At 41.2% G+C, this 22,606-nt stretch overlaps 3 protein-coding genes across 9 annotated transcripts in view; 1 reads left to right on the top strand and 2 right to left on the bottom strand.

Annotated features, from left to right (window-relative positions):
• The window catches only part of cobll1b (cordon-bleu WH2 repeat protein-like 1b), a 28,615-nt gene extending 24,644 nt beyond the window's left edge, over positions 1-3,971 (bottom strand). The window contains exons 1-2 of one of the 2 annotated variants that reach the window (XM_048238792.1): positions 3,703-3,971; positions 3,395-3,472 (exon numbers count right to left, since the gene is read on the bottom strand). In XM_048238792.1, coding sequence (XP_048094749.1) covers positions 3,395-3,472; positions 3,703-3,743 — 119 coding nt within the window. In that variant the 5' untranslated portion in view covers positions 3,744-3,971. The remainder of the gene's footprint in view (positions 1-3,394; positions 3,473-3,702) is intronic. The other variant, XM_048238793.1, reaches the window with a different exon arrangement.
• Positions 3,972-4,098: 127 nt separating this feature from the next.
• Positions 4,099-22,606, top strand: part of scn1laa (sodium channel, voltage-gated, type I-like, alpha) — a 42,339-nt gene continuing 23,831 nt past the window's right edge. For 3 of the 5 annotated variants that reach the window (XM_048238790.1, XM_048238786.1, XM_048238791.1), the window contains exons 1-13: positions 4,099-4,156; positions 6,170-6,262; positions 6,440-6,561; positions 15,977-16,290; positions 17,003-17,121; positions 17,606-17,686; positions 17,852-17,980; positions 18,767-18,870; positions 19,473-19,688; positions 20,246-20,309; positions 20,449-20,590; positions 21,148-21,342; positions 21,787-22,041. In XM_048238790.1, coding sequence (XP_048094747.1) covers positions 16,030-16,290; positions 17,003-17,121; positions 17,606-17,686; positions 17,852-17,980; positions 18,767-18,870; positions 19,473-19,688; positions 20,246-20,309; positions 20,449-20,590; positions 21,148-21,342; positions 21,787-22,041 — 1,566 coding nt within the window. In that variant the 5' untranslated portion in view covers positions 4,099-4,156; positions 6,170-6,262; positions 6,440-6,561; positions 15,977-16,029. Of the gene's footprint in view, positions 4,157-6,169; positions 6,263-6,439; positions 6,562-12,255; positions 12,511-15,976; positions 16,291-17,002; positions 17,122-17,605; positions 17,687-17,851; positions 17,981-18,496; positions 18,589-18,766; positions 18,871-19,472; positions 19,689-20,245; positions 20,310-20,448; positions 20,591-21,147; positions 21,343-21,786; positions 22,042-22,606 lie in introns of those variants that run through there. The other 2 variants (XM_048238788.1, XM_048238787.1) reach the window with 2 other exon arrangements.
• On the bottom strand, positions 4,713-8,499 carry slc38a11 (solute carrier family 38 member 11). Of its 2 annotated transcripts, none has more exons than XM_048238796.1 (12): positions 8,409-8,499; positions 8,183-8,306; positions 7,680-7,754; positions 7,405-7,539; positions 7,146-7,211; positions 6,928-7,034; positions 6,760-6,839; positions 6,469-6,539; positions 6,184-6,345; positions 5,726-5,838; positions 5,399-5,530; positions 4,713-5,089 (listed from the first exon to the last, which is right to left on the bottom strand). In XM_048238796.1, exons 1-12 carry the CDS (start codon positions 8,460-8,462, stop codon positions 4,799-4,801), a joined length of 1,410 nt encoding a protein of 469 aa, XP_048094753.1. In that variant the 5' UTR covers positions 8,463-8,499; the 3' UTR covers positions 4,713-4,798. The 2 variants fall into 2 exon arrangements, with proteins under 2 accessions (XP_048094753.1, XP_048094754.1); XM_048238797.1 differs by having other exon boundaries at positions 7,146-7,184.

The following is a 22,606-nucleotide window of genomic DNA, read 5'->3' as shown; positions in this document are numbered from 1 at the left end:
AGTGAAAGACATTTCACTCCCTGAAATCTCACACCCTGGCAGCTCCTTCAATTATGTGGGGACCAGGCAAAGAAGGACATGAGCCCACACCTATGGGCACTGAATGTGCACCATCTTCCCCTTGTCATTATCAGTAGGATGACAGCCAAAGAGGAGCTCCCAGAGATAAACCAAACTAATTACCCTTGGCAGAGGACTTTCCGTTTTTTTGGACAAACCCTGAGCAATCAACAGTCCCTTGTCTTTACGGTCATCGGCTTGGGCCCTGAAAGGGCAGCAAAGACAATCCATTATTCTGTGCCCTGGAGGCTCGCCACTGGGGCTGTTTTGGCCCTCTCAGGCATAAAGCACAAAAACATAAAAGGCCCTGTATTCTCCAGACACGACCGGACTGCGCAAATACATGTCTGTTCTCCGTCTCAATGATGTTTTTGTTCCAACTAAATGTTGTTTTCTTTCTGACCTCATTTAGGGAATCTCGCCCCTTCCCTGCCTTTTACTTTAAGGTTGCTGCTATGGTGGGGAGTGGGTTTGGTAATAGCTGGGTGGCAATCCAATGTGTGCCTCACTAGTATATCACTCCTCGGTTAGGCTGAGGACGTCTGTCTGACAATGGGCTACTAAAACAACAACACACTAAGGTAAAGAAAGACATGGCCCTGCACAGTCCTTGCCATCAACGTCTTGCACGACACTGTTGTAAAGTGATGAGTCTACTTTGGCAGTACTTCTGAAAGTGCTAGAATTGATGACGCCACCCACATTATAAAATATTAACCAAAAGCAAAAGGGTTTGTGGAGTTGTTAGAAAGCGCTTGCTAGTTTTGCCTGTGTGCTGATTTCTCTTCATAGAGTTCTGCATGGAGATTGTACTCCTTAAGCCATAGCTCTCATCACTGGATTCGAAAACACAGCTGCGGTGTGTGTACTGTAGATGAGGGTGTGTGTGTGTGTGTGTGTGTGTGTGTGTCTAACAGGGAGACAGAATGAGAAAAGAGTAACAGAGAACGAAAGCCAGAAAAAAGAAGACAAAGAGAAGTCAGGGTGAGATACTAAGAGACCCAGAGACCCAGAGACTGGATTCAACAGACAGAGTGAGAGAAAACGAATGGAAACAGCTGTTGACTCCAAAGCCTTTAACTGATTCCACATTCCCCCTTGAGGAAAACCTGCCATCTTGGGCCATAAGCCAAAGGTATAGAGGGTGTGTCTCTCGCACAATGATAATTTTGGTACAACTCTTCAGACTGACACCACGGATGAGTCAAAACTCAAGCCTGTGCTATACCGCTCAATATAATATACAGTATACTCACAAAGCCCAGAATGCAAAAGCCAGATGTGAAGTCAAACAATGGAGCAGCTGTTGTGACATAAAGGAGATTTTATTACGAGAATCAGAGTCGTGGGCCCTCAATGAGACTGCCATAAGTTTACTGTCCTGTTTTTAAAAATGCACTGTCACTATGTCAGTGGTTATACATTTGTTATATGTCTAGCCTGCTCCTCTAAATGTTGCTAGACATGAAGGAAGTGAGATGCAGCTTCTCAGAGGCTATGACACCCACTGATGCGAGGTGAGAGTGAAACCGCACGTAAATACGAAACACGTGCTACCCAGTCCGACGCGACAGCCCGTGGAGGGACATGTTTTTATTTCCCCTGTGGTAATTACACCACAGGCAAGACTGAGGCTGTCTGCTCCTTCTGAGTGCCAGACAACCCCAAATCACTGGCCTGAGTTACACAACGCTCTCATTTCGCCATTTGAAGGTCACATTGCACTGTGCCATAGTAGATCCACGACAACGGCGCTGATAATCCTAATGAAATAGCTTGATGTTAAAAGCAGACATTTTTCTTTTTCCTGATTTTTTTTTATTTATTTTTTGTTGGTAGAGCTCCTCTGGTAACGCCTTTCAAATTCTCCATCTCGCCTCTAATTAAAATCACAATAAGGCAAGGAGCAACTCACTCCTGCCAAAAAAACACTGAGTAGTCGTGTTATAATAGCTCCAAAAGCCGCCGGTGGAAAACTCACTCCCAAAAACTTTTTAAGAGTAAGCGCTTCCAGCTACTGGAGGCCTGTCAGCTGACATCATACCCCGGCGACTGACTGTGCACCTACGGAATGGGAGTTTCCATCATCTCTGAATCCATAATACTTTTACAGAGATCAGATTTGACAGTAAGACCGAGTGGGAAAAATGAAGGCAGGGATGGGTCTGTCCCTTCACCTTAAGGCTGATCACTTAACTTCCCTGGGATTGGAGTTCCATAACCAAATATCTGGCCCTGAACAAGACATCCCAATTACGGCCGCTCTTTGATTTTTCTGACTTGACATTCATCCATGCATGAGAGGCTCTGTTGGCACTAATGAATAGAATATCATTGTACAAATTGGTAATGATGTTGCCATGTTAAGACTTGGCATTTGGTAAAATGTGGAAAGGCGTGCTGACAAAGACACTGTTCAGTTCGAATCAAAACCCTTGTGCAATCTCGCAGTCTCACAAGCCCTGTCACTTCCTGACTGGGAGCCTGGAGAGTGTGCATTCTGCATGTTGCTCTCTGTTTGTTTTTTCCCCCCAACTGCATTTCCCATGACCCCCACATGTGGTCATGTCTCTTTCTCAGTGCTGCTATGGAGGCAGGAAATGAGTGGGGTTCAGAGGTCAGAGCAATGTCTGAAACAACTATGACTTTAATTACCCCTTAAAAACTCCATTAGACAATGTGGCTCAAAGGGAGCAGCGTCATTGGCAACTCAACCGCAGACCTCCATCCTACACACAACATCCAGCTGTGTTCAGGACTTTTGCACAAGGAGGAAAATATTTGCAGATGCATTACCTGTAAGATATCACTAAACCTCTGTATATTCACTGAACGATGCAGCTTAAACAACTAGTCCCATCCTCCCATTTCCAATTGAATTAGTTACACCCTATTCTCCTGAATTCTTGTTGTGTCACTACATTGCAATCTTCTTTTGAAATGCTTGTGTACTCTCCAGCCCTGCCCTTAATTAACATGCTCACATAAAGAAAATGATGAAAGGTGCGGGGCTTTGTCATTTAGAGAGGTGCCAAGAAGATTAGATCTAATTTGTAGTGATTCATATTTATATTCATCTTTAAAACTTCTGATAAATGGCTGACTGAATGGCTTATAAATGAAGTGTTGGTGGGAAGTAACCATCTGTCAAATCTGGAGAGACGGGACAGAACTGGATGAAAGTGACAGTGTCACTGTGTCGCTTCTGTGCTCCGAATCATTCATTATGATTGGTTCCTTAGCCATAATAGACACTTTATAGCCTATCTATTATAAGCAAGGACCTAACGTGCTAACGTTTGTAAAGTCTCTGACTCAAATATCGTTGAAATACCTTGTGCATGGCGGTCGACGATGAGGAGCACCTTGACATCTATGGTCATCCATACCTCTGTTGACGACGTCTGTCCGACTAAAAAATAAAAAAGCAAAACAAAAGTTCATACTGCTGTTATCGATTTGAAACTACAGAGGGAAAGGTGTCTCCTCGCACCACTCCGACTGTCTGGGAGTGGAGGCATCCACGACTGTTGTCAGTGAGGTCATAATATCTAGCTACAGATTTTTAACGCGACATTTATAAATTCCACAAGGCATATGCAGTATGTAGCCAGACATCTGTTTAATGTGTCATTCACTTACCACGCCTGCCCTAGGTCCTTACCACAGTTGTCTACTGTCATCAGTCTTGATTTGGAAAGAAAAGTGAGAAACCAAAACAACGCATTAACTCTCCAACAACCGAGGGCATATCGTTTTGCTGAGGTACAGCTTGTATGTGACTCTCAGCCTATACATTACATATTTCCGACTTCTTCTCGCGGTTTGAAATTCTGGAACATTTTTTCCAACGCCTAGCTCCCCATAACAGTCAGTTCACTGTTTCAGTCGACCGCCCGCACAACTCGTTCTTTAAAAAGGAGGCAACGGCAGACTACATTTTCAAGTCATGACACGATGGTACGAATCACTGCCAATCCCCCTACCCTCCCACTTCACGGTAAGCAGTTAAATATACAAAACCGTCCTGGAGGCACTCCCCACACAATGGAGTCCGACTTCTATTTGAACATAGCCTAGCCTACTAATGAAGAGGGTGAGTAGTAGCCTATGCATAAAACTTGTAGCCTACCTAATAGTTCCGCAAACAACGCACAGCACATTCATAATTGCCTGATGGACTTGTAGGCCTATCAAAAGCTGCATTCAATAAGCGTTAGCAAGCTGATGTGATAGGCTATCTGTAAGGTTGGTTAATTGCTTCTTAACATCTGTTAATGATAACCTATAGCCATATTAATTATCCTTAATTTCCAAACCTTTATCCTTATAATTTTACGAGATCTAATTCCATGTGTTAATATGTATGCCTATCTTGATGTCACTTATTGCAGAAGGCTTTGCTTTTTCACGTATCATGACGGAAAACCGGCCTGTGTTAAAAACAAATAGTTCTTTTAAAATCTGTGGCAAATTTTCCATATTTTGTAGCTACTGAGAAAATGTACACTATTAGAAAATCCAGCGCCATCCGGTGGCAGATAGTGTAATGACTGGCGTTGTATGTTGTATGTGTTTTGCCTATACCTTTTTCAAACAGATTTGTGATATTCCACATTCACAAATTTATATTAGCCCTTAAACAATCAGAGAACAATCCAAGCATTTTATTCAAACAGAAGTATACAATATTAGTAGTACAAAATGCAACAGGCATGACAAAAAATGTGTGTCATGTTTAATCCGTGTCAAAGATGCCCTGAGTGGTATTCTGCACTGGCAGTGTTGAAGGTGCAGTGGTTGTAATCACAGACATGTTGGAAGTATTGCAGTAAAACATCTCTGCCCCGTGAGAGCAGTCCTGAGGGTAAAGGATTGTCATGATTAGGCCAATGGTCATAACAAAGACCCCAGCCATCAAGATGATGCAGGGGATGATGTTCTCCCCCTGAAACCAGCGACCTGATGACAGCTTCAAGAAACATGCTGATGGAATGATAAATATGAGTGGGGTAGCGCTTAACACACCCTACAGGAAAGGGATGGATGTAGGTAGAGGGGGAGAGATACAAACAGAGAGGAGGTGAGTAAATCAGATCTCTCAAAACTGAAATCTACATTATGTTAAAATCCTTACAATTCAAAGTAACAATAATGGTAAGGGGAATCAGCAACACACTGATCTCTCTCACCACTCTCTGTATTTACTTGGAAGCCCAAATGTGAAGTTAAACCCCAGTGGTTATTTCACTAAATGAATGCATGTGTATGTAGGCCTATTCAGTGAGCCAACTGTAAGAAAATGTAGTTTAACAGAAGTAGAAGATGTCAAACTTACATTTAACTCCAAAACAACACCAAGGCAGTCAAAACCCAGAGAAATGGCAGTACACATAGATACTATAACGAAGGTAACCACAACGTGGGCAGTGTTGGAGAGAACTCCTTTGAAGAAAACATTTGACACCACCTATGGAAGGCATAATAGTAAGTACAGTATGTAATATTTTACCGTAATATACACATTCTCTCTCTCTTTCACACACACACACATAAACACAGAAATATATATAAACACAGTAACACAAAAATCACTAAAAAAACAAAATAAAAAACACACAAAAATATGTTTTCCATTTGTATCAGTAATGCCATAGAACCGTACCTCTCGTGTAACAAAGCACTCAAGAGGAAAAGTTGTTACAATGCTGATGCCATAGCAGAAGCGGCCGAACGTAGCCAGGTTATCATTTCTGCAGTAGTTCTCAAATATGTCCCCTGTCATGTAAAATGAGACATTATTATGTTATATACTCCCAACCTTTCTCACGGCACATCAACGGTTAGCCCGAGCTCCAAGCGGATTTGTACACGCAGCCTTACAACACTGTTTACAGCTCTTCGAGTCACGGTAAAATGTCATTTTTGGTACATAGCTAATTTAGATACACTTACGGTGTGGTTAAGTGACACATACACGTAAGAGGTTGGACATACGTGACGGTTGGTAATATGTGACGTTGCTATATACATATATACAAATATAATATATGTGTTAATACAGACCTGTGTCACATTTTAACACTTTATCTGGACCTTTTATCCACAGACATCACTGTTTACCTTGTGTGTAACCTGTGAAGGTGGCATAGCCTGCCACAGCAAACGCAGCACTGACCAGGAAGGCAGAGCCCACTGACAGGTGTGTGACACGTGACCAGTTGCTCAAAGTGGGCTCTCGTAGGGAGCCATAAATCAGGAAGCTGTTGTGATGGCAAATGAAGGCTAGGGCACAGACACACACACACACACACACACACACACACACACACACACACGTGAAATGTCACACAATTGAAATGTGAAACATGTTCCGCAGTATCCTGACAAATCCAGTTGAGCCCTCACCAAAAGACATGACACCAACTGCCTGGATGGCATTCCACCTTGCAAATGACCATGCATCCTCTGCAGGGGGACTATGGAAGCACATATAAAGAAGTAAGGTTACACTAAGGTTATATGAAACAAAGACAGATATAACATGACTGTATAGAATAGAATGAAAGATATTCTTAAGTAAGTGCATGGGAAAAGACTATGAGTATGCAGTAGACTATGTGGCCCTGTGAATGGAGTGAATATGGGCAGAGATCATATATTTAAGACAGAGATTTATGGAAGCACAGTTCATTGTACATCTGTGGTCCTAGAGTAGCTGCTCTGATGATGACCATGATGAGGATAGCAAGAGTCGACACCATGGAAAGTAAGGATACCTGCAAACACAGGACAAATTATTGCATCACATTTGATGGCAGACTGTTTTCACCCTACAGCAGATGCTGATGAGGACACAATCAGTACCTTTCCCAACTTGGCTATGTCACGATAAAGAGACAGGGGAAGAGTGGTGAGAATGGTGGATGCCAGGATGACAAAATGGCGCTCTGCAAGCATGCTTTCTGGGCCAACTAGATAAATGAATAGATGAGAGGACTATACTGTAATTTAAGTAAACAATTATACCCATTATGCAGTATATTGCAAATTTTGAGCATGAAAGTAAAAAGGACAAAACAAACCTCCAGGTATCCTCAGAAACACCTTTGTCAATGTGTCTCCTGCAATGATGTTATAACTGATCATTGCTAGGGGGAGGGAAATAAATAGTTTTTCATAATTACAAATTGCAGCTGCAGTTGCACATTTACAATTACATTTTCCATCCTCTGTATGTTTGTGCCACTTAAGGCAATTGGTCAGGATTTGTATTCATCTTAAAACGTAAGATTTCTTCCATTCACCAAAATAAGTTGGGGCTGCACAAAGTAATGGACTTACCTATAAAGGGATATAGAAACTGCAGCACAGACAGCACCAAATATCCAGCGAATCCAAATGTGCTGTACACTAAAGACTGGTAACTGCATGTCCCTGAGATATTGCCACCTTTAATCAGCAGTATGATCGAGTAATCTGAGGGTGAAGCAAGCAGATGAGGAATGAGGAATAAGACTGCTTAAAGTTTACAAGCGGATATATATTTTTTCTTGATGCATCTTATATCCTCAGGGTAAAAGTAATCAATAATACAATTCAATTGCAATCTGTGATACCTGTGATGAAAGCAACACCCACAAGCAGCAGCAATCCTAGTGGTAGACCAGCTTGGTTGAGAGAATATGGTAATCCTGCATTCAAGGCAAACAAACCATGTTTTATGGAATCATTTTTGTTTAAAAGCTTATGCATCTGCACGGCTTTATGCCTATTGCAAATGGAGAGTCTATCTTCAAACATCTCCATGTTTCTGCTTGCATGTGCTGCGGTTTTAAAAACAACCCTGTGTAGATGGATAACCCATGTGGACCAACGATGCATAGTCTGAATGGAATTATTTTTTTCAGAGGTCATATGATTCAGCACCAGGGACACGATTATATTTGCAACTATTAATAACTAGTGAAAATATTAATTAACAGTAATAAAATATTTATATATGACAATGCCAAACATAGGTTATATGCTAACCAACAAAATACATCAACAATTCAATAGCCGAATGTTTGTTAATTTTAAGAGAATACATGAGTGAAAGGAAACTTAACATCACAGTCACCTATAATTCCAGATCCGATAATTGAATTGATGAAATTAAAAGATGCAGAGGTCATCGAACTTGTTCCTCCTTCGACCTCGTCTTTTTGCGTCGATAAAAGTGATTTGCGATCATCATTATCAGTCTGAAAAAGACAATGTACAGAGAAGTAATGACTGACTACTGATTGTCCTCTTCCTCCAAGACACTTGAACTTCCATTCCCATCAGCAGTTAGAAAAACCCACCTGTTGATCTCCGACACGTTTGTTGAGTATACCATTCTCCATTTCAAAAATCATTACCGTCTACCTTCAACTAGTTATAGCCTACCAAGCCACACATTACCGTTGGCTTACTCAATGTTGCGTGTGCACAGTGCGCACAGATCGCGCCGGGTGAACTCAATCCAACCACATGATCTTTTTTTTTTCTCCTCAGTCTGGTCTGCTGATGGCAAGAGTTTATGGCAGCTCAGCCCGAACGAATGAATCGGGCATACTTACCCTATTCCCGTTAAAAAAAATAAGCAGCGTTTGACACACATAGGCCTACTCCAGCATGCACAAACCCGAATTAAACAAAAGCTATTTACCAGTAGCCTACAGTCACTCTTTGTGTAGATAAAATGCCAGATATGAGCAGCATTAGGAGAAAATGCACTGGGTATCTTGGGTTTTAGTAGCAAGCTGCCCACAGGTCCTTTTATGCTGGACTACGTAGATTTGCTGTTAAGAAACATGAGGTGTTAGGCTGTGAAAACATGTGGCCCTGAGAGGAAACTTGCATAATGACTTTATAAAGCAATGCCCAAGTTAGAACATTAAGCTAGATGTGTAATCATATTTTTTTTCATGGTAAATTAGCTATAGTGTTCAGAGTGCAGGTCAGCTGACATGGCCTGAGGGCACAGAGAGAAAGGGGGCACATGGGGTCAGGGAAGCTTTGTAGCTTGCCAGAAGGAATACCAACATTCCAAGTAACCTTACTTTGTGCTTCAATTAATAATAATACATTTTATTTAGAGTGCCTTTTATGTCACCCAAGGTCACTTCACAAATGAACAAAAACAAAAAGGTTGTTAAAATTATAGTCATGTCAAAAAATAAAAGTAAAAATCAGTCAGTCAGTCAGTCCATAAGCCACCTTGAAGAGATGTTTTAAGTCTGTTTTTAAAGTCAATAATTGAGTCACAGTGTCTGATGTAGCCTGGGAGTGAATTCCACAGCTTGGGGGCGATGTAGCTGAAAGCCCTCTCTCTCTAGGTGCTGAGGTTCACATTAGGGACATGCAGTAGGCCTGCTGAGGAGGATCTCAGTGAGCGGGCAGGAGTGTAGACTTCTAGGAGGTCAGTGAGGTAGGTGGGGGTATAATTGTGTAGGGCCTTGTATGCCAGGAGTAGGACTTTGAAATGTATTCTGTAGGCAACTGGAAGCCAGTGCAGTCGCATCAGCAGGTGTTACATGAGTGGATTTGGAGCCTATAATAATCCTTGCTGCTGGAGTAGCTTGTTAGGGATTCCGGACAAGATGGAATTACAGTAGTCAAGGTGGGATGTCACACGCATTTACAAGGACTTCTGCACTCTGTTGGGTGAACGCTGGGCGAAGCCGTGCAATGTTCCTAGATGGAAAAAGGCACTTTGAGACATACTGTTTATGTGTGCACTAAATGAAAGTGTATTGTCCAGTATGACACCAAGGCTCTTAGCCTGGTTGGAGCAAGGGATGGTGCTGAGATCTATACAAAGGGTTATTGATTCATTTACACCAAAGAGGTGTAAATGAACATAGCATAAAGGGATTTGGGTCACATTTTTAATGGAGAAAATATTTCTCCACACCCTTATAGGCCTAAAGTTTGTATTATACATGTTGCATTTTATAAGAATGATTGACAACAGAGTGCTCCCAAACATTTCATTAAAAATACACAAGATTGATTCAATACTTTGTCACCGCCTCATACTGCGTGATTGCTACTCGTTAGTCACTGTGCAGCTAGGCTGCTGTGTCTGCAGCAGCGAGAGGATGAAGAGGGTAGATACAGTTCATCTGCATCAGCGAGAGGATGAAGAGGGTAGATACAGTTCATCTGCATCAGCGAGAGGATTCAAGTCACCAGCTTCATTCCCACCAGCAGCAGCAGCACCACCACCATCCTCCAGCCTCACATGATAAATGGCCCCCACAATCATTAGCAGCCTCGGCATCGTGCAACACTACCCACTTGCCACTGTCTGCTCAGTGCTCTCCGTCTCTCCTTGTTATTGTGCAGTGGTGTTCCCACTGGCTGACCCTGGCTCTGCCTAGCAGCTCTGACTCTTCAGCTGAGAGTCTGTAATTTAGAGAACCATCCAAACTCAAGTCGCGTGATATGAGCAACTGCACATATATAATATATCAAGCCAGTGGTTCAAGAGAATAATTCAAGGTTTAGAGAAACTTAGGCCCAGCGGTCAGTGTGATGTGGCAGTGGAGTGTTAAGAGCTCATAGAGGGAATATGATGACTCAGAGCTGTCAAGCAACAGACAGGGAAATGACCCATAATAAACCCATAGCTGAGTCGACTGGATATATTGATGAAGATCCACCCCTTTAACAGTATCTGAAACATGCTACACAAGTGCTTTTCCTAGTAAGTAAAGCAAAGTAGCTTAGTAAAAAACTTTGACGTCATAATTGATGACCGATTTAATTTTTCTGACCCCGACATAAATGCCAGGTCAAATTCAAGGCTCTTTTCTTCCTCGTTGCTGGAATGAGTTGCCCAGTGCTCTCTGTTCCTGTGTTTTGGGTCTTTCAAGAGGGGTCTAAAGACATATCTGTTTAACATACACTTATTATATTAAGTTGTTCTTATGAGTTATGGTTTGTATGGTTTATTTTCACTAGGCTATGGATCATTGATATTGCTTTGGCATTATTGTTTGTTATTGCTATTTTCCTTAATGTAGCCTAGTCTTAGCAATATTTTAAAACTATTCTCTGTTCATTTTGTAACTATTGTATTGCTTTTATTTGTAAGTCGCATTGGATAAAAGTGCCTGCTAAATCACCATTATCACACACACACACACACACACACACACATATATATATACACACACTGTATATATAACCATAAATCACTTACTTCAGCTACCTCTCATAACCTGAGTACAACAAACTGACATATTTAAGTGACTAAATACAGAGGCATGCATGCACAACCTGTTACATACTCTCTCTCTGTCTCATTTACACACATACACACACACACACACATACAGAGAATAATCATGCCTGTAAGACCTGGTGGTGGTGTGGTATTACAGATTCTTTCATGCTGCTAGGCAACTACCGTACCTTGTGACATCTGGATGATCTTAGGGAAAGTTTCCTTGGAGATAGATCCTCTCTGCCTCACTGCATTTTGTCTGTCAGCCTGGTTGTCCCACTAAGCACAGCTAAATCTCCACACTACCATCACAACATCAACAACATGCCTTATAAATCTGGGACAGGACAGACTAGTTTTATGTATTACATATTTTGTTTTATTTCAGATGCATCACTTGAAGCGTTGTCAGACGGTCATTATTTACAGTCATTTGCTGGCAGGAACACTCAGTCCAGACAGTCTGCCTGTGTTAATTGACGTCAATGCACACAGTAACCACCAGGTGCCATAAGAGCTCGCTGAAAGCAAACAAGCAAGTTGACCTAGACAGAGCTGTCCAGATCATGGGGTGGGGTGGTCATCTTTTAGTTCTACAGCAGTGTGTGCTTTGGAAAACTGGCACCATGATGACATTTGGCTTTTTTACATTACAGTTTAGGTAGCTTGTGTAGGAAGCTCTGGCGTGGCTCAGTGTTTCCTAAAAAGAACATAGGAAAAATGCACACAAATCCACTGATAATATCGGAATTAAGAAGTTGCACTAAAGTGAAGGTGTTGAATAGCCTACTTGGACTCAGGTGGACCAAGTGGAAATGATTTCCTTCGTAGACAGGGCCTGTCTGATCTCTTCGTTAGAGAGTGTCCATGGTCTTAACTCATGTCCACCGCTGCCTGAAAGCCAGAATCCCACCGCTAATGTCCCCTGAGAATCTGGCGTCATCACACTGATGAACCACCGGAAGCGCTGAGAGCTGCGCTCGAAGCTTGCCTCTGCTCGGTTACTGACTCCTCCTGGCCTCAGTGTTTCTCTTGTCCAGTAGCTTCGTCGAGATTGAACTTCTTTCTGAGATTATAGTCGGCTTGAAGTTTCACCAGCTTTATAGTGCACGAAGAAAAAAAGAAGTTGCGTTCGATGAACATCGTTTTTCGTCAGTTTAGGCTATAGCAACCTGCTGTGGGCGAACATGGTGAGTGATCCACAGTTGGGATGCTTGGGTTGGATCTATCTACCTAAAATCAACTGCTGTGTCAGTTGAGAAAACTTGACGTTGGTATACAACATTTGAACTATTTTATCTTGGGAACAGGGAAACTTAACATATCCTAGAAAATTGTGGTTCAGATTGTAAGACAATTTATTATTTCCTCTTAAATGTTAGAAGCTACTGCTTTGTAAACGTACAGAATAGTCAGAAAAATATCCATCTGTAGGTATTGAGAATCCAGGAGTGTCTTGTCTACTGCGAATGAATGCTACCTTGTAAAGTTAGTTTTTATGAAAGATAGACACAAGCTTATTGTTTAAGAATATGCCTACTAATATTGCTTTTGCAAAGATATACATTCGTGTTTGTAAACTTTAGCCAACCAGCTATTTTTGTCTTATCCAGATTTAAAGTATTTGTATTGGTCATTAAAAGACTAAAAGTTAGCTAAACGCTTAATATACATTTCGAATGAGACGAATTCATGTATTGATAATGCATTTTTTCTATCTTTCTACCATACACATGAATCAAGTAGCTAGATCTGGTCAACGCCCTTTCGCGGTTGCTCACGTCTGGTAGACGCCAGAAGCATTTAACAGATGCGATTGAAAAATAAATGGGTTGTGTACGTTTGTGTTGTGGACTAACCTTACACAACAAAGTCTCTTAGACATACTTTTTTAAAGATAAATAGCCTACCTAAATAATGTTTGCACTATACCCCACTGCACTACAAAAATATAATTTGTGGATATAGAGTCCTCTAATATTGCTGTTTTTAAATATCAGTCCTGTTTTATGACAACAGAGGGGGACAATATCTTAAAGTGGGGTGGGGCTTGAAGGTACACTTGTTGGATGAGGAACATATTTGTCCTGACCGAAGACTGCATCAGTTTGTTTAGGGAATCATTTATTTATAAAAATGAAACTTATTTTTTTAGGTGGCTTTTTTTAGGTCACTCTCGTCAGTGGTTGATATTGATAGATGAGATAGTGAGCTTTTTTGTCCTCAAGGAGGAACGTCTTTTCCATGGTAGGTGCATACATAACATGCAAAATCTTAATTTGACTCCTCTTTATCATTCTTACCACATTCAACATGATTTATACATGATCAACAGGTGACTTGTCACAGTGAGATCTTAGGATCACATAGGGCCTTGTGTCAAATGTGCATGTGAAAGACAGAGAATTTTTTTTTTCCCTTCCCAACGCCTGCAATGCCTTCCAGCTCTACTGATATTTTTGTATTGTCTACTTGGTGACTCTTTGTCAGACAGAAGCTGTCAACATCCTCTCAAATGAGTGTTTACAGAAGCTGAATCTTGGCAAGAGACACAAATGTACCTCCGTGTCTCAATCCATTAGCAAAAAAAGGAGGGAAGCGTGCTTGGGATCCTCAGTAAAGTGCACTATTAAGGCTTCTCGCTTTCACTTAAATGTCCTCACCAGGCTGCTCTACTGTAATGCAGTAGGAAGTGCCTTTCTTAGTCATATTTAAGGCTTCTAAGGCGGCAAAACACATCATTGTGGGCGAGTGTTTCAGAACCATGGACAGCAGCAGTTAATGGGTCACAGGTTAAAGACTTGAATTTAATAATCCAATTGAGAATAAAAGTATGTGTTTTCAGATTTGGGAGGAGCCTGCATGCAACTGCAAGTATGGCATTGTCAGCTTACTGTACCACTGTAGCTGACAGCCCAAGGTCTCACCGAAGGCAAACACATGTGGATGTAAAGTCTTTTTTTCTATTGTCAAAATACAGATAATAAGAATAAGAAGATCTCAGTTCTCAATGTATCTTTTGTTGACATTGTTCAGCTACTAAATGCCTTGATAAGCTGCAAGAAGTCTTTGGAAAAGCCATCCTTTTGTGTTCACAATGTGTGCTTGCATGGTTGTGTTGTGTACCATGCATTGTAGCTAAAAAAGCAAAAAGCTATTGATGTTTCCCGTATAGTCTTACTGTATGACAATTAACAAAGAAACCCATTTGGATGGACAGTTCAAGGCGTAGTACAACACCTTGCTTCTGAGAAACGAATAGTTTATTTTTGGCATTTATGACTTTCAACTTGACTTAGTTTGTTTGTTGTTTTTTATTTTGGTAGTGAGCAAATAAGAATGCAAATTTTAGAGCTAATGAGTGAGATTAAGCATGCTGATGTTTGGCTGACAGCACAGGGATGTGTGTTTTGGCTGGTTGAATTGGATTTTAGCTCCATCTATTCCCCAGGCAATCAATCTTTAAATGACTGCAAAATACAGGAAGCATTTGAGTCATTGACAACAGTGTGCCCAAGGTGGTGAAAAGTACATTCTGTACATTGGTGTGTGTTTAAACTACACACTAGAAAGCCTGTATAACCAATTAAGTTTCCAGGAGACTATGGAGAAGACTTACTCAGTATGAGGGCATTTATGTAGTTGTAGTACTGTATGTTTGGAGCAGTATACGTAAGTTTTGCTGTTTGATGATGTAACGGCACTGGCAGGAATCCTCACAGGATTCCCATGGATAAACAGACGCTGCTGTGCCACCAGCCTCAGAACGATTTATTATAGAGTAGAGAGCATAGAGTCTACGATGATCTGTAAACTTCAGCTATCACAGATGAGACCTTCTAGAAATTTCTAAACTAGCTCTTGTTGGCCATGAAATAAAAATATGTTAAGTCACAGTTTCCTGTGAAATCGGAGCTAGTTTTAGCCCCTAAATGTGTACATTCCCTAGAAAAGATTTCTTTGTGTTCCCAGGACCCTCTTAGTCATTCATGCTGTATAAACAATATGAAGAAACAAGTGAGATATGGACTCTGCATGAAATCAACTTGAGGTTTTCAAAATAGGAAAAGAAATGTTCTGTCTTTTGTAAAATACCCCAGAATGGACACTGGACAGCAACTCTATAGAACGTGTGGAAACACAATTTGCTTGGTGGGGTTCTTAAGAATGCAGTCGGTAGAGAGATGAAATCCACAGAGATCCTCAGTAAGTGTTTCGGTAAACCCATTTGTCCAGTGATGCGATTAGAGCGGAACATCTCTGTCTCTGCCTCTCCTTCTATAGCCTGTCTGTGCTCAGAGATGGTGACTGAATATCTCAGTCTGAACCACGGAGCTACAGTAAGAGTACTGAGAATGGGCGGTTTGTTTTCTACACGTCAGAATCAGTGGATTTGAGATGGATTTTATTTGTTGTTGAAAGACTTTGAAAAGCAATGAAAAAGCAGTGTGATGTCACAGAGACTGGTGTGATGCGGTTGTTTTCCATAGATACATCTGTAACCAGTGACATCCAGTCAATATTTCAGCAGCTAATTATAGTACCCCCCACCCCACCTCTCTCTGCACTCTTTCACTCTATTATTCTCACTCCCTCTTTCATTCTCTTTCTCTTTTCCTCTTTTCTCCCTGTTTCCTCTGGTGCTGACCTACACAGCCCTCTCTGCTGCAGGCGGCTATCTGGACACGCTGACGGTGCATGATGACAACATGGCACAGATGCTGCTGCCACCCGGACCAGACAGCTTCCGTCCGTTCGGCCGCGAGTCGCTCAGGGCCATCGAGAATCGCATCCGCGAGGAGGCCCAAAACAAGCCAAAGGACAAGCGGGCCAAAGATGACGAGAACGTCCCGAAACCCAATGGCGACCTGGAGGCGGGGAAAATCCTGCCCTTCATATATGGGGACGTGCCCTGTGAACTGGTGTCCAGCCCTCTGGAGGACATGGACACTTATTACAACAACAAAAAAGTGAGTTTGGTTGGTTTTTGATTGGTCCGCAAGAGGAAGCTGGCACGGATCGATTTGTCCTTACTGATGGAAGATTGGTCCCTGGTGTGGTGGTCATCGCCAGTCACTCATTGCATAATTGCTCAATGACTGCACAGTTAATGTCCTTTTTTCCTGCCTCTATTCCATTACTGTGATAATTATCAAGCCATTCAGGATGTTTATAATTACTTGTACTGTTGCAAGCAAAGCAAGCAGTGAGACAACCAAGGGTTCACTCTTAAAGCGAATCTGTTGAATACAACACAACTTGCATTGTTTTTAACACATCTCTGTGTCCAGATAGGGACAACACATTCGTTTTAAGAGTGTTGGTTTGTTTTTTTTAGTGAAGACAGACCCACAGGGAGAAAGAGAGAGAGAGAGAGGCAGAGATAAGCCTCATCTTGTGCTGTACATTGGTTAAAAAGCGGACTACAGGGAGACACTTTGTTTAGGTCATATGTGAATGTGATAGAATGTATCAATGGGTCTACCATTGTCTCATTTTTCAGTAATCTTTAATACACTTCTATGTTGTTCAAATGTATATTGAAGTGTCTCAGGTAGGTTGTTGAGTCGAATTTCCTTTATTCATGTGTGTGTGTGTGTGTGTGTGGGAGTGGGGTGGGGTTGGGGATTGTACCATCATGTGTTATCATGTTCCTTTAACTCATGTGCTCTTTCTTTGTAGACCTTTATAGTGTTGAACAAAGGGAAGACAATCTTTCGCTTCAGTGCGACACGTGCTTTGTATATTTTAAGCCCCTTCAATCCCATTAGAAGAATTGCTATTAAAGTTTTGGTGCATCGATATCCTTTTATGAATTCCACATGGATATGGAATGTTACAATATACAGTGAAGTATTTTTTTCTTTAAATAATATGTCAATAGAACAAAGCGCTTCAAACATTAAAGGTGCTCTAAGCGATGTTACGCAGTTTTCAAGCTAAAACATTTTTTGTCACATGCAGCAAACAGGACTTCACCATCCTGTGCCCTGAATACACTGTAAAAAAATTCTGTCTCTGTGGACAGCCCAGGCTCCAGAAACGACAACAAAAACAACTTAGTCCAGCCTGGACCGTAAAAACATAACAAACTGTTCCAGCCAATCACCAACGATATGCACGTTTAGGAGAGTTTCAATTGCACGGGAGGGAGGGGGAGGGAGTAGCGAGCTAGCTCTCTGTTTTATTTGAACGTCAACAGAAGTGATATTACCCAACATTGCTTAAAGCACCTTTAATATATTAATTTTCTTATCAACGTTTTTCCTTAACCATGATTTCTACATGGTTTAGCATGTTGATCATGTGCACAATCTTAACCAACTGTGGGTTTATGACACAGTCTTCGAATCCAAAACCTGTGGAGTAAGTATTCTCTAACAACCTGAATGTGCACTGTATATGATGAACTGTGTAACAATTTCACATCATAGGTGCAGCATCATTTATTTTCTATAATTTCACTGTTTACTATCATTCCCCTCTGCTGCAATCATAGCACAATAACCTACCTCCCTTGCTTTCTCACAGGTACACATTCACCGGAATATATACTTTTGAATCCCTCATTAAAATTCTTGCAAGGGGCTTTTGTATGGAGCCGTTTACCTTTCTAAGGGATCCATGGAATTGGTTGGACTTCTGTGTTATTGTCATGGCGTAAGTATGTCCAATGTCCAAACCTACCTGTGCATGTCCAAACCTACCTTTGTCTGAAAATGTGTTAGTTGTTTTTAAAAAGCTGTAGCTTTTTAAGCTGTAGTAAAAAGCTTTGAAAGCTGTAGGATATTTAGTGCTCCTGTTATGTATAACTTATAGGTCATCTGGTTAAAGACTATTTGAACCAGGTAAGGTTGAACTGATAAAGGTTTGATGAAGGCTTAACTGTTACTAAATATCTGTTTTCACATTTAAAATTAAAATGATTGTTTTGTGTATGTATAAAACAGTCACAGAAAAAGGATGGGTTGTTGTGGTATGTTTAGAGAGGGACGTTTAATACAACGTTCTCTTATGTACATGTGAGGTGTAACCACTCTTCAGAATTCGCCCCCAGCCCTGAGACAATCAAAGCCCTGCACCAACTATAAGACCACAAATAGACCATTAGTCAAATAAGTGAATGCTGTTGTGGAGTCTCTCACTGTTCCATAACTCTGCAATTTGATTCTGCAGGTATGTAACAGAGTTTGTAAACCTAGGCAATGTTTCAGCTCTGCGCACATTCAGAGTATTGAGGGCTTTGAAAACTATTTCAGTGATCCCAGGTAAGCAGTGGCTATAGTCCGACAGTGCTGCTGCCAGCCTGCGATGTTTGCGTCCGCTCTTTCTCCTCTTCCTCCTCTTGGTCCAGCTCCTCCTCATCTCCTCCTCGGACTGCTCCCTGTCCTCAATGTCACTGCATCTCTTGCCCTCCCCACTTTCCCCTCCCCCACTCTCCCGCAGATATGTCACATTTTTTCTGGAGGGGTATGTGGACCTGGGCAATCTGACTCCACTAAGAACATTCAGGGTGCTACGGGCCCTCAAATCTATATCAGTCGTTCCAGGTGAGAGCCAGGTGAAAGGGTGGAGTTGACCGATTAGACAGCCGGCTTTAACGGCCCTCTCCTCTACTATCAGTTTTGTACTATAAACAGCCAAAGCAACAATAAATTATTTCGTTTTCAGAGGAGAGAAAAGATCTCCTGTTTTCTTTTCTCAAATTCTCGTAGGTTTTTAATCGGTATTAATTATCATTCTTTTATATAATAGATAGCATATTACAAGCCTTGAGGATGGCATTCCGTTTTATTTGCATGAGGTATTGAGCATCCAAAAGGCCAGTCAGGGTGATTGACTGCATGGTTAGTGGGGAATTCTTTTCTTTCCTTTCTCTGCTTTCACTCTGCTTGATTTGTCCTACTGGTTCTTATATTGAGTTTGTTTTCATCACATAGTCCAGTTATTAGATATTCACCTCCTGATCTACCCTTGTGCACTATGGTTGTACCCTGTTCATAAGAGTATTAGATTGTCTACTTCAAACACTGCTTTAATAGGATGAAGTGAAAGCTAGGAAATGTGTTGCATTCGTCAGAAGCTCAGCTGTAGAGACTGATTAGAATGCTGTCTACTCACACTGTGGAATGTCCTCCATCACTTCCCATAGGTCTGAAGACTATTGTAGGAGCACTCATACAGTCAGTGAAGAAGCTGGCTGACGTCATGATTCTCACCGTCTTCTGCTTAAGTGTCTTTGCTCTGATCGGGCTGCAGCTCTTCATGGGCAATCTAAAGCACAAATGTGTGAGAATGCAATACCCCTCCAACAGAAATGCATCAATGAGTCTCATACTTAACTCAACTAACTATAGCTCGGACCCAAGTGAGTTTTGACCAGTGACGTGTGGAAACCGTCATGTTGCTATATGTGGGTGTGTTTGAAAGATATTCGTTTGAATTCATTGTTGAATAAAACAAAAAAATATAACACTGAGCAAATATTACCGTAACATTGCAGTACTTTCAGTTATGTCAGAGGTCAATAATCATTATTGTTTGCAGTCGTAATGAGACTTTTTCAGGTGGTCTCTGGCCACACAAGAATTGTATGACTCAAAATGAAGTTTGTGTGTGTGTGTGTGTTTGCTTTTTTTTGTTTAATGCTTTTGAGTAGTATCCAAGGTACTTGCCCTTTTATGAACGAAGTGTGTATTTTTGCTGGGATTTTGACCTTTGAGCTTTGATTATGTTTACATATTGTCAGTATTTTTGTGAATGTATTACTATTAGCAAAACTGTAACTCCAAATGTTCATACATTTCTAGGTCTGGAAAACAGTATTTGATAATATCATACTTTTACAGACAGTATAACTGTGTCTGACCATTCTTCCAGGGATGCATATTATACTAATGGCTTCCGCTGCATTTTTGTTTTCAGATAACCACTACTTTATCCAAGGCCAAAGAGATGCCTTGCTGTGCGGGAATGGCAGTGGAGCTGGGTAAGACCCCAACAGCTGCCCATATTGTTCAGACGAACCATTGTGCCAATTCAGCCCGTCTCTCTATTTCCTACACATGTGTATGCAGAGAGAGAGCCAGCATTTAACGAGGACGCATTTGTAATTGAATCTTTTCCAGAGTATGCCCAGACGGATATTTGTGCTATAAAACGGGCAAGAACCCAGATTACGGGTACACAAGCTTCGACTCGTTTGGCTGGGCCTTCCTGTCTTTGTTCAGGCTGATGACCCAGGACTACTGGGAGCGACTCTACCAGCAGGTGCGTGAGGACTGCCTGCTTGGCTCCTTTAGATGAGAGTGTTATTTCCAAAGGATGCTTTGCATGCAGTTTGTCCTGCTGCTTTTGATGGACTTTAAGGGCTGGTCTACATAGTAAACAAATGGAGGGCTTCCATTTGTCTGTATAGATTTCACATAGGCTATTCAAACAAGGGCAATTGTCAGTTGTACAAACCCCATTCTTAACGTGAACAGGTGTGTTTAGAACTACGTTGAGAATGACAATTTTGTACAGTAAGTAATGAAAGGGATCGCCACAATGGTTTTCAAAAGCAATAAAGCTTATGGTTTATTACTGAAGGAGATGCAGATAAATGCTCAGCCCATTCTGTGATTGATAAATGGCTGATCTAATAACAATGGGAATAATGACCTTTAAAGACTCAGAATTTTTATCTTTCTGTCTGAACTGGACTGTTTCATCAGGCTTAATTGAGCTTGGGTACGAGTGATTAAAAAATATTTTCTGTTGTAAACGAGGTTTGTAAACTTGTAAAATGGAAGGTGACTATAATTCCATTGGGTATTTGTCTTAAGACTCTCAGGGCAGCAGGAAAGCCCTACATGATGTTCTTCATCCTGGTCATCTTCTTGGGGTCCTTCTACCTGGTAAATCTGATCCTGGCTGTGGTGGCCATGGCCTATGATGAACAGAACCAGGCCACCATAGAGGAGGCCCAGCAGAAGGAGATGGAGTTCCAAGCTATGTTGGAGCAGTTGAAGGACAGCATGGTACAAAACGATTTAAACAAAGTAAAACAGAATAGCTTGATCTATTGCTTATGTATTGTCTTTGTTAGCATCATTTCTTCTCCTTTGGCTTTCAAAGGAACATATTTGTTCAAGGCCACAGTAAAAAATGACACTGCCTTTGACTGCTAGCAGTAGAGTATGTTGATAGGGGCAACAGGGGCTTCAAGTAATCAATCAGTTTTGTAAACATACTGGCAGGGGACAACATTTACAGCTTGCTCCTGAAACATGACCCATATGAGAATTGTGATGAAACAAACAAAGATGAAACCAGATAGTATTTACCATATGTGCAATAGATAGATAAACAGACTCACAGACAGACAGACAGACAGGAACAAATAAATACTTCAAATCATCCACTACATTTTACTGACTAAATTTTACTCTGACTTGTGTTTCTGACCCACAACTGGCAAATAGGTTAAGACCAAAATAATAAGTGACATAGTAGAGAACGAGGCCCTGTCGGAGTCATCTTCCAACATCTCGAGACTCAGCTCCAAAAGTGCCAAGGAGCTCAGAAACCACAGAAAACGCAGAAAAGATGGGGAGAGGGGTGACAGTGTGCGGTCACACAATTCCGAGTCAGAGGACAGCATCAGAAGGCCCTCTCTTCGTTTCCTGGACGGCAAACATCGCCTTTCCAATAAGGAGCATCCTTCATCCCCACATCAGGTTAGACTTCCCCTCTTGCTGTTGGCCACCTCGACAGGGTAGGCCAGAAACATGACATGGCAGGTGATTAATAGATGGATGGATGGATAAATGTTCAAATGTTGTTCTTCATGAAATTGAAAGCTTTAATAGACACTTAAGAAAGTTTAGAATTGTATGTTTTTGGGACTTAGTATCAATTAAATGGTGTCCCTTTAAAAATATTGCTTTTTTGTTGAGATTGTTCTTTTTATCACCTTGTCATCATATTTTTTAGATTTTTATTTCGGTTGTTGTTTCATCTTATTTTCTGTCATAGACACCATTGTTATTATCATCCACCTTTGTTATTGCAATCATTACTGTTTTTTTAAATCATCATCAGCATCATCAGCAACATCATCATCCTCATCACCATCAGTGGGATGCATCCATGCTTATTTGCTATTGTCATCTTTTAAATATTTTCTGCATTAGTATGGGACCATGACTGGTTTCATCACATTTGTATCATCATCATTATCATCATCACTGTCATCCTTATCAGCTTCACTGTAATCATTCATCAGATGTGTTCCTTCAGATT

Source organism: Alosa alosa, chromosome 3 (genome assembly GCF_017589495.1).
Source record: "Alosa alosa isolate M-15738 ecotype Scorff River chromosome 3, AALO_Geno_1.1, whole genome shotgun sequence".
NCBI classification, from domain to species: Eukaryota; Metazoa; Chordata; class Actinopteri; order Clupeiformes; family Clupeidae; genus Alosa; species Alosa alosa.
Note: the sequence above shows the minus strand (reverse complement) of the source record. Positions and strands in the feature narration are given on the sequence as shown.